The following is a 12,099-nucleotide window of genomic DNA, read 5'->3' on the forward strand; positions in this document are numbered from 1 at the left end:
TGTGAAGGGGGTTTAACACAATCCACTTCCCAAATGCCGTCTGTTTGTCTCGGGCGGTTTGTGATGTTAGTTTTATTAGAATTAGTCCTTCTGTTCACATGGGAATGATTGCGTCCGTACAATGACAATAACAAAGCCTCAGCATTTATGCCTCTGCGGTCAGATGGAGGTCTCTTTAGAGAGTGGTCTGTGGCAACTGCAGAGAAAAGGGACTTTCAGCATCATTCAACCTCACCTGTAAATCTCAGTAAATCTCAGTTTTTTCACGGGTTCATAATTCTGGAGCCCTGAGTTTGCACATCCTGGGCCATTTTAGCTTTTTAATTCAATTGAATGAGACGTTAACATTGACTTTGTATTGCACTTACATAATATCCAGATACTTGCAATGGGTAGTTTAAAAATGAAGAGTGGTCCAAATTGTTACAGAGACAGAAAAATCCATATTTCTTATGCTTTACCCACACTGATGAAGACGTGTCTTTTAAACCCCCTGCAGCCTGCTGTCTGTCAATAAAAATATTCAGTCTTTAGTCTTTAACTTGAGATTAGAAAAGTGAGATCACTCAGATATAAATACATACTTTGACATTTCAAGAGATTCCTGTTTATTAGCTTTCTTGCCAACACTTACATTATAAACTGCTGATTAGTTTAGCTAAGCTTAAAGACTGGAAAGTATGTACCAAATTCACCGTGTAAGTGACTCCCGGAGTTTCTTCACTTTCTTTCCACAAGATAAAATGCATTTTAGAGTCTAAGGACAGAAGATGTCGTACATTTCACAGATTGGGGAGCCGACCGAGGAAAATTCAATTCATCACTTTTGGCTATGCAAACACAATTCAAATTATGCTGAAATAAGCTGCCTTGCATTAATTTCCTAGTTCTTTCCAAACATGAGTGTGATATCTACGTTCTCACTTAACTCTCTGCAAGAGAGCAAACAGTGTATTTCCTGGAACATTGTGCTGGTACAGAGCTTTTCCAGTTCCATCAAAAGACTTCAAACGAGTTCTTCCCAGGTTTCGTAGTACTCCTGATTTGTACATGCAACAAAGTAAAGTAAAACATATAAAACGGTGCCAGTGTCGGTGTGTTCCTGCACCCGCGCGCTGATGTTTGTCTCTCGTGGGCCCCGCGCAGGTCTGGGCATGGAGAACATCGGGGGCATCTTCGTGGTGCTGATCTGTGGTCTGATCATTGCTGTGTTTGTGGCCATCATGGAGTTTGTTTGGTCCACACGCCGCTCCGCAGAGACCGATGAGGTATGCCCCCATACCTGCCCACGCCGACCCCACAGACACACCCCAGTAGGTTACCATGGCGACATGCCAACCCTTCTGATTATTTTGTTTTTCGCGTGTGAGAGCGGGTAGATTTCTCTCAGCTTTTGCATCCATTTGTGTGTCTTGTTTGTCTGTGCGATCTAATACTTGAGGTTCAGTGAATGAGCATGTGAGATGAGAGCAATGTGGCACTGAATTGCTGAAGTGTCCATAATGTACAAAGCAAAGATTGGATTGGATTGGATTTTGCATGTCCTGTCTGTTTTAAAGTCATTGTCCCCCTGTAGTGTTTGGTGTTTAACAGTATGGCAGCAAGTGTTTGTGAGCTAAACTTGATGGTACTGATAAGCAATATTGAGAAATGCCAATATCTGCTTGCATAAAAAAAACCATAGTGTGATCTTATTCTCTGGCATTAAATGTCATGATGTATCTTCTTTTACACGCCTCACGTGTGCGCTGGTATTCTTCGTTTTTTCCATTCTTGGATTACTTCTCACCCATTTCACTGCGTGTCCCTTGTCTCTCTCTCAAACACATACACACCTCCTCTCATCAGTGTCTGTCCTCTGAAAACAAGTATTGTTTCTGTTTATGTGAGCACACACATTTCTATTATAATTTCAACGAGAATGTCGTTTGTCTGCAGTGGATATGTTGGTGCATTTTGATGGTTGTGTGTGTAAATGACGGCGGTCATGCGGTTGGAATGATGAATTTGACTTGTGGGTGTCTTTGATGTTTGTGTGAGTGAGTGTGTGTGTGTGCCTTTTATGTGTGCTTTAGTTTGAAGGCCTGCCTGTCCGTTCATAGTGCATAGTGCCATAAGGAAGCCCATAAACTAAACAACATTTTGGTGTTTTGTGTGTTTAGATTGTAATAACTCTCTCTGCTCCTTGGATGTTCTCTCATCTCCACATCCTTCTTCCCCATCGCCTCATCATTTCTGTTTAAAAAACATCCCACCCTTTCTTGGTCTCTGTGCCGCTGCTTCTTTGCAACTTTTTCTTTTACCACGCTGTACTGTATCTGTTCTTGTTTTTTTGCTTTTCCTTTCGATTCTCCTACCGTCCATCCCGCTCCCTTATTTACGTACCGCTTTTCCACCGTCTTGTTTTGCCGCCTGCCTACTTTCCGTCTGTGGCGCGCCTCCTACATTTGCCTCCTTCCCTTCCGCCGTTCCTTCTTCCTTCCCTCCTTTCTTTTCTCCTCTAGGTGTCTGTTTGTCAGGAGATGATCACAGAGTTCAGAAACGCCGTTTCCTGTAAGAAGAGCTCCCGTATGCGCCGCCGCCGGCCCCTCGGCAGCTCCGGGGCCCTGCGCCACCCCACACGCATCGCCCTGGGGGCCCCTCGGCCCCTGCGCCTGGTCCGGGAGATGCGCCTCAGCAACGGCAAGCTCTACAGTGGCGCTGGTCCGCTGACAGGTGGAGCCGGAGGAGGTGGAGCAGGAGGGACGGGCCCAGCGGATCTAGGCCCGGGACCCCAGCGGATCCTAGATGACCCGCTGGGGGCCAACAGCACCCCTCCTCCACCGGCCCCTACGCCTGTGATGCTGCCCGTGCGCAGCTGCACCCACGTGCGGATCTGCCAGGAGTGCCGGAGGATCCAGAGCCTGCGATCCGGCAGCAGCACGGGATCAACCACAACAAGAATACCACCTTCGTCGGCGCCCCTGCCGCGGCTACCTCCGCCCCCGCCCCCATCCTCGTCCAACACAGACAGCGAGGGCGGAGCGGGGCACAGCCCAAGGCGGCTGCACCACAGCCCACCCTCTCATACCCCTCGGCCCATTCCACCTCCACAGAACAGCAAAACCACAGACCTGCTGGCTGAACAGGACTGAGACCGGAGGCAATGGGGGAGGAGGGGGAGATGGGGGGGTGGAGGTGGGGGTGTGGAGGGGGCAGCGGAAATTGACTGTGAAGGTGGTGTAACTGAGGAGCATTTATGCTACTGAGAGAGAGGGAGAGTTTCCACTGGTGAAGTTCATAGGAGAACAAAAGAGGACAAAAACCTCAAGGTGAGCCAATAGAAAACAAAATAACCTTTAAAGGGAGAATAACGAAGTCAAACCTTTCACCAGTTTGCATGCAGATGCAGATGCAGAGCTGGCTTCAAGTACGCTGTTAAGCTTCTGTACTCTACCACATGACCAGGTGACGGTTTCTATTGGCCTCCTTTTCCTTTGTCCCTCTCCCTGCCCGATCCACCTTTTCCATTTGAGTGCGCTGGTTTTTCATGAAAAGGACACTTCCCTCCTCCATTAAAATGAAGACTTGCTGAAGGACATACTGTAATTGTCTGTGATTTAAAACCACAACTAAAAGACTTTCAAAGAATTATTTCCTGTTTTTTCTTTTACTTTCCTTCTTGTTTTTTTTTTCTCCATTGTTCTGAGTTGGAATTACAGAATTAAATACGGAATACGGTGAGTTGTGACGTAGACGCTTGACTGCAAGAGTTTAGTGTCTCTCCCTTCGGACAGCAGCTGCTTTTTGGATGGTATCAGGGAAGGTGGACGGCGCTACATCAACACCACATAATGCAAAAGGCAGCAGAGGAAACTCTCTGCCTTCCGTCACACTGTGCGTTGGTGCATTGAAGAAAAAAAAAGAAAAAAGCTCCCTTGTAAGTCTGTAATTACTCAAGTGAGGAGAACCTTAAACAGCCTGGTTCTAGAAATGTGAAAATTAGGCCCAATGAGAGGAAAAAGAGCAAAACACTCAAATGTGAAATGAATGTCCCTCGTTATCCTGAGTAAACTTTTGCATCCCGTCTGCTCACACAGTGTAGAGGAGGTAGAAGGAGGAAAAGGCAAGGTAGAGAAGAATAGAGAGAGGCAAAGAAGGAAAAGGACACTCCTGACTTTGAATGAGGAATCCTCGGCTGAACTACTTCCACGATTAGATCTGTCCTGATCCGTTCATTTAAGGCTTATTAATGCGCTAGCAGACTGTAGCCGCAGCTTCATCCCATCTCTCTGTTCAGCAGACTTGGCCGTTACACAGTAGAGGCTCCTGCCAGCGTGATAGACTCAACACAGCCTTGTCAATACGGTCTCAGCTTCTGATCGCATAATTACTCCCCTCGGTGTCTGGGGGCTCATTCGGGAGGGGGTTGAACACAGGGAAACATGCTGATGAAAAGGTTTAAAAGGAAATGCATGTTTTTCTCTCCGGCTCAGAAGGCAACCTGGTCTCTTTGAATTATGCTGTTGACGTTGCAGCCCGACTGTTTGGTGAAACTCCCAACTGAAACTATACGCCACAGCTTATCAGCCACGGTGCATAGAGGATATACACCTGTGGATTTGCTTATGTTAGCCCTTTTTATTTTTAAATTGTGGATTTCTCCATTTTTCCCTGCTGCTTTCACGGGAAGTAAGTGTAGAATAATTACGGGGAGCATTACTGAAGGAGGCCTGCATTCTAAACTTATATTACTGGCAACCGGTCCAATTAAAAGACCAAAACTAACAATGAATTGATGAACTGATCTGACTGATGAGTAGCCTAAATTTAACTTCCGATGAAAGATGAAAGTCTATTAAGACACTTTACAGGTGGCAAGTGGCTCTGACACTTTCAGAAGTGATGCTAGAGGAGCACCTAGAGGGTCACAGCTTCGCCGGTTCAACGTGGATGTTTGAGGAGTTGGGAACGTGTTGGAGAGACACACCAACACGTGTGTGAGAAAATTATCCAGCCTTATCCTTCAAGTCTGCATAATAAAGATCACTAAATGTGAGGAAACCACAAGGCCACACCATCCCCTCAACAGCAATTTTATTAAATCAAAATGAATTTCTTCTTGCTTGATGTTTAGAATCACAATTACAAAACAGATCGTTTTAGTTCAGGAGTAAAAGATTGAGTTGTGGTTACTGCCGTATTACTTCTCTTTGGTGTGATCGTTGCAGCTGTGATCTCTGTTGTACGACCTCTCTGTGAAACGGTCCCTTCAAAAGTAAATGCCCTGATTTTTTGCACTCATTGCGTAGATTATGTCTATTTTTTTATATGAAATCATAATCAAGTGCTGTATTAGCATTTTCTGAACTGCAGGCTGTAGACTCATCAGTGTCTCAATGTTGATTGAATAATTTGTTAAATCCCCAAAAGATTCACTACCAACTGAACGGGGGGGGGGGCTGAATGAAATGTTTTCGATGAGATGTAACTAAATTCCTCACCATGCTGTTCAGTGTCACTGTTTCCTGTTGTTGACAGCTGATTTTATGAATGTAATCATTTCCAGCAGCTGATTCTCAAAAGTCAGTATCTCCCCCCCGTCTTTTGCCGTCGGTTTTGAAGTAAAAATCAATTTGTACCTCGGTCCTATGAGCCTCCGCCAACACACATAAAGCTGCCAGCTGCAGGAGACTCACACCCTCTCAGATCTCAACAAACAGCAGGAAAACAATCCCTCGCTGGCTTCACACCCATCAAAATTCAGCAGCAACACAAAGTGTGCGACAAAACATGCAAACCCACCGGCTCAGCCCTCTACACGTCCCCTGAGAAGAATAATACCATGCCGGCATTGTTGTCTGGGAAAACATTCCGTTGCTTTATAAAGTTATGTATTTTGCAGTGGGACGGATTTGTCGGCACAGATGCGCTCCAGATGACGAGCGATAACATTGTTTGGAAACATTACGCTGTCGTTTTGAATGATTGCTGTCAGCCGAAGCAGGCCTGGATCTGATGCCTTTCTTACTCTCTGTATATTTCTTCCTTTGTGTTCAGAATGCTGACGAAGCAGCAGGAGAGAGCCCCCTTTCAAACACACACACACACACACACACAAACAAACACAAACACCCGCAAAATCTTAATAGCTTATTTCCTCATTATTTAAAGGTTGTAAACCCTCTGGTTGTTTTTAAATTTGTCTTCTGTCTGTGTCTTCTTCGGGTTGGTTCTGTGTGCAAATCGACAAAACGTGTAATGTGAGGGCACCACTGAGCCGTTGAGCGTCAGCAGCTTCAAGCCACCAGCTGCACACATTTATTAGCTGCCAACCGTTATTGTTGAGAAGCAAAAGAAGGCTGCAAACTCTAAGAAAGCAAAAAACATTTCCGGTATGAATAATCACATGTATGAAGGGAAGAGAGGGTCACAAAACCGAAAAGTTGGAATTTCTGAACTGTCACCCCATCAAAAAAAAACCTTTTTGTTTAATTTGACGTTCTTTTCGTTGGTATTTTTTCACATTTCTATATCAGTGCTAAATGGATTATCAAAACTGATGATGAATATTATGATTAAATTGTTGTTGTTATTCCTATTGAAGACCAAGAGGCTCTATAGTGTGATTCTGGGGGAAGGGAGGGGGACGGGGGACGTAGGGACAACGGTGCAATGATGTTCTTCAGAGCGTTCGCCTTGTTGTTTAAAGCTTGTAGACACAAACTCCTTTTGGAATAAAAATATTCAAACAGCATTTTTCCTTTTGTTCACTGCCAGGCAAATGCTGCCGTAATGCAGGTGTGGAGGAAGCACTGAGATCTTTTACTGAGGTAAAAGTGCCACTACAGTAAAGTAACAGCTACTATATTTAGACACGTACGGAGGCCTGTTGTTTTGAAAATGCTCTTTTCAAAAGGCTGTTGTCCCTCCAGGCACCATCCTCCCATGTTTACACAGGAAACATTCTTAAATGCAATTATTTGAAGTTTGAAATAGGCTAGTTTATTTTTGTTTGGTACCAAATGTCAGTCTGAGAACCTTTTATTTATACAAAGTAAAATTAGTCTCTGCCTCAAGGAGCTCAAACATTAGTTAGACATTTATATATATGTAACTTAATTCATTAATAATAAAACAGTGATGTAACACTGTGAAAGGGGACCCGTCTTTTCTTAATGAGCCATTCTAACACTTGCTCTGCACTTTTACTCATTTTAAACCTTTCTTCTTACCTGGGATCTTGATGTTAATGAACCACGGTAGAGCAAACTGCAAATCAACACTGTGAATATTTTCAGATTGACAAAATACCAGAAACACTAAACTTTACATTTCTTAGTCTTTCAGCTGCAATTCAGTCATACCTTCCTGTATTGTTTGTTCCTCTCTGATTGTAATAATAACCTTCAGTAGCACACAGACTTCATGTGGCCAAATAATGATGATGGGCTGAATATCGCCCCTGTATTAAATAAAAGTAACGAAGAATACAAATGTTTTTGAAAATGGGATGGAATCACGATAGTGTAAAACGGTGAAGTTACAAATGTGTTTTTCTAATTCTTAATTGTCACAGAAGCTGTGCAAACCAGAATGTCAAAGTAACAAGTGGTGCAACTCTTTTCTTTGTTCCATTATCCCTTAAATATTTGTATTGCCTCTATCAGGCTAGTGTTCGTTTAACACTCAATTATGGATGGTAGATAATTTACCTCAGCTTTCATAGAGAGAGAGAGAACATCACTAGGATTAAAACTTGTGCGCACAATAAGTTATGAGTAATCGTTATTACAGTAACTGTACAAACCATATTTTATCACCTCTTCATCTGCTCAGATTGCAACATCTGTAAACAGGACTTGACATTAAACAGTTTAACAGACAGCAGACCAAATACTGTATCACACCCAAAGCTACAACTATTACCCGTATCAATGCTGTTGGAAGATTTACCTGCATTGTACCATATATGAAATCAGCATGGTTAGAAAATTACAATAATAATTTGTAAGGAAAACTATAACAACATATACTGTTCCATTCAAAACCCTAGATCTAGATCTTTCTAGAAAGATCTTTTAGATCTGTTTTAGACGTCTATTTTTGTGGTTTGTGACACATTGTTCAACACAAGTTAGTTTTGCACATTTTCCACACATTTTCAAAAAAGTTGACTGTAACATCCCAGACTATTTAATGAAGCTATATTTTTATGAAACCGTCTTAAACAAACATTTTACATTATTTCAAACCAATATTATCTTATTATATATCACAATGACTTTTAAAAAAGTTTACATTTTGTCTTACCTGATATTAATTAAAAAAAAATCATCTTCAGAACTGCGAGAGGTGCTTTGCTGGAGGTTTTCATTGTTCAAAGCTACAACAAACAACAAATACCCATTAAAGTTTAACACCACAACTTTTACCTTAAATCAACATGACAAACTTACTGTTATGAAGAGGTTGATCCGCTTTGCTGGTGCTTTAGTCAAAAACTAAAGCTAAAAGAATGACAGCATTGAAACACAGAATAAAAAAGCATCGGCAGAGAGGAACCACCTCCAACATGCAGCGTTGTTATCAAAAGAGGAAAATTGTCTGACCCACAATATGTGCTCATCAAAAATCAAGTCACAATATGACTAAAACACATAAGTGTGCAAAAGCATTTTGTTCAGTTTAACTTAAGACTGTCATTTTGCTAAAACACGTAAAGCAACATGTATTGCTTTTGCAGGACTCTTCAGAAATCCTTCTTTTTTCTATAATAATTTAGTATTTGTGATATGAAACACACTGTTAACTGCTAACATACACACAAACAGGGCATTTTTAAACAAAACATTTCTCACGTGTGTACTTCTCTCCCATTCGACCTCTGCAGCTCACCCAGAACGCAGCAGCTCGACTGGTCTTTAACCTTAAATTCTCCCACACTAGTCGGCTCCTCTGCTCTCCTCTCTCATTGTGAGTCGCTTTGGATAAGTGACATGTAATGTAATGTAACTCACTCATTATTATTGATACCCAAGATCATCTTTTATTTGGTTTATTTGGAGAACTGTTGATAGAACATAGTCAACTGGCAAAATTATAATTTTGTGATAAAAATTATATATTTGTATGTATTTGTATTTCGTGATATCATTTCAAAGACTGATTATTAGTGCTGTTCAATGTCAAATATCCTCTTTTTATCTGCGTACTTTGTGTAGATTTCGCCAGATGGGGTCAGTTTGTTTCTCTTTGATTGACAGCTTTAGTTGAGATGCCGGATGACACCAGTATGAGGAAACAAAAGAGCATGAAGCATACGCCTCCTACATCATCTACGTGCTCTCTGGATGAATTAGCCTAAGGTGTTGAAGAGTAATCGGGGCCGGGGATGCAACGCTTTGCCTGTTTCAGTTGGTGGAACTCAGCTTGTTGCCTGCATGTAAATTACTGGTCTTACGGCGCAAAACAGGAATAACAACACGACAGACACAGCTCTGCATTCCCCGGAGCCAAGGCTCACACTGTGTTTCCATGTCAGAGACTGTGGTGCATTGAGCCTTGTGAATGTGTTGGTAGAGCATCAATAGCTAAAAGTTGCAGCAAATACTCACAGTAATATGATGTCATTATCCATAGATAACGCTTCACTACTGCAAGACGCATATAAGAGGAAAAGACAAGAAGCAATCAGGCCGACAAATTACCACCCACACAAACTCTAATAATATTACATTTCTTCAGAACTGTCCCTGTCAGTCAGAATGTTTGACAGCGACAGGAGGGGTTTGCTGCAGTAAACTCTTTAACACGCCGATGCTCAGGGCAAAGATTATAAACTAGGTCAAAATCCAGGATCACATTATTTACAAAAAATCCACACTGGAGTGGAGCACTGATAAAGCACTGGTAAAAGGTATTTCTCATGTCCTGGCTTATCAAGGTGATTCCAATTAGGATTTCCCATCTCCAGTGAAGGAATACGTGACTTTTTTTATTGTTAACTGTAAAGTTCTGTGTCATTTGGAATTAAACTAGTGATAATATCTGACGTACCAGTTACTGTGTGAAAATCAGCTGCTGTTCTTTGTGAGACCAAATGAAAGCGCAGGTGTTTATTTGTACTCTTACATCTGCCAAAGTCTGTTTAATAAAGACTCACATAATAATTGTTTTTCCAATGTGATATTTGTCAATTCATCTCACAGATGACAAGCTGCGACGTCAATATCTATTGAGTCAAATCACAAACATTTTTATTGATTTTGATAAATTAGTATGACACCTAGAAAGAACTAACAGATAAGACAGGTGTCGGGGGAGAATTTGTTGAGGCGCACATTGTGAGAGTCTCAAGAACTCGTATGTGACCTTTCTTGGGAAACTCGTGACCTGACCTAGTCTACGATCCATATGTGACTTGGACAGACCATATCATGTTCTTCTATTTACCCTTCTCCTGTTTTCCTGTCTGTCAAAATGATTGACTTGGTCCCACTAAGAGAGGGTCGCGGAGGTTCCCGAAACAACATCTGGTTACCATTCTTCGAACCTTCAAAGATGTATAAAAGCTCCTGGTTCCCCCCAGAAACTTTGTCAGATCTTCCTGCTCCTTTTGGGGGAAGGAACTTTCTGTCCCTTTTCAGCTGAATTGTAGTCATTTGACTTCTGTCTGTGCTTACGGCTTGTGCTGATGATTTCTGTATTCTTTATCATTTTTCTATATCCTAGTTAGTAATAAATACTTAATCACAAAGCAAGCTCAAGATACTTTTGATTTCTCACATGGGCTAAATCCACAAATTTCCACCACAACAGGTATTCCATTTTTTTTAGATTAATCTCAACTGCTAACTCCTGATTATTGCGCTGATGAGAAGCAATAAATACGACCACTGGGGAGCACTGCAGGATGGTTTATGAAGTACAGAAAAAAAACAGCAGCATCAGCACTTGGAAGCACCGGCTTGCTTTAAAATGTAGACGACACGGACAAAACAAGCTTGACAGTTAACAAACTGTGAGGATGCCACAACCGAGTGAATCCTGGAATTAGGAGGCAGGCAAGCGAGACTTGGTCCAGGTAAAAAAAGGGTTTATTTGTAAAAAAAGGAAGGTTCCTGATACACATCTCATCAAACAGATGAACAACAAAACAAATCCTAATTCATTAACTGAATCAACTCAACCTCATCTAACACGTGCTCTCAGCTACACAGATGTTCCACCATTTTCCCCCCAACAGTCAATGTCCTGCACCTTTATAGCGCCGTCAATCAACCCACCCCAGGTTGCACCATGTGCACAGGTGACACCCATTATGACACTCTCCCCCCTGTATACCTGGTCCAACCCGATGATGTCACTGCTGACGTCATCCCCTGCACAAACACTAGGCGTCACTCCCTGCCCTCCCCTCTAGCCTCCAGCACACCTGCCGAGCATGGCAAGCATCCAACACACATACCAACATGGGAACAAAGGTGAGTTGTCACCCACTTTGTCACATATCCCTCCCCTTACAATGTTACTCCTCGGAGTCAGCAACAATATTCTGGGGTCCCGGTCTGTACTGGATCTGAAAACGATAAGGCTGGAGAGAAGGCTGGTTCCTTTGATGATTCAGATAAGGGCACTTGCCAGTACCCTTTACACAGGTCAAGGGTGGTTAGGAAGTTAGCATTCCCCAACCGCTCAATCGGTTCATCAACCCTTGGCATTGGATAGGAATCAAAGGCAGACACAGTATTTAACTTTGAGAAGTTAACACAGAATCTCAGCTCCGGATCATCTTTCTTTGGAACCAAAACCATTGGGCTACACCACTCACTCCGCGAAGGCTCGATGATTCCTGTAGCCAGCATCTCCTCCACTTCCTGCTTTAATCCTGGGACCAGTCTGGCTGGAATGCGGCAGGTGGTGTCCCTGATTGCCCGCTGCGCAGGTGAATGAAGATGAATGTGATGGTCGATGAGGTTTGTACAACCTGGCTTTAGATTAAAGACTTCAAGATGCTTTTTCCGCCGATCTGGTAAAAAGAGTTCATACGTAACAGTACCAGCTTTTTTTGTAATCTGTAATAAGTTTTGTAATATGGCCCCTGCCACTTAGCCAGGA

General features: G+C 42.6%; 1 protein-coding gene across 7 annotated transcripts in view; it reads left to right on the plus strand.

Annotated features, from left to right (window-relative positions):
• The window catches only part of grik5 (glutamate receptor, ionotropic, kainate 5), a 67,091-nt gene extending 60,358 nt beyond the window's left edge, over nt 1-6,733 (plus strand). For 2 of the 7 annotated variants that reach the window (XM_040164855.2, XM_078095018.1), the window contains exons 20-21: nt 1,147-1,313; nt 2,505-6,733. In XM_040164855.2, the coding sequence (XP_040020789.2) occupies nt 1,147-1,313; nt 2,505-3,134 (797 nt within the window). In that variant the 3' untranslated portion in view covers nt 3,135-6,733. Of the gene's footprint in view, nt 1-1,146; nt 1,314-1,848; nt 2,172-2,504 lie in introns of those variants that run through there. The other 5 variants (XM_040164860.2, XM_040164861.2, XM_040164857.2 and 2 more) reach the window with 5 other exon arrangements.
• The last annotated feature ends 5,366 nt before the right edge of the window (nt 6,734-12,099 follow it).

Source organism: Gasterosteus aculeatus, chromosome 20, assembly GCF_964276395.1.
Source record: "Gasterosteus aculeatus chromosome 20, fGasAcu3.hap1.1, whole genome shotgun sequence".
NCBI lineage: Eukaryota > Metazoa > Chordata > Actinopteri > Perciformes > Gasterosteidae > Gasterosteus > Gasterosteus aculeatus.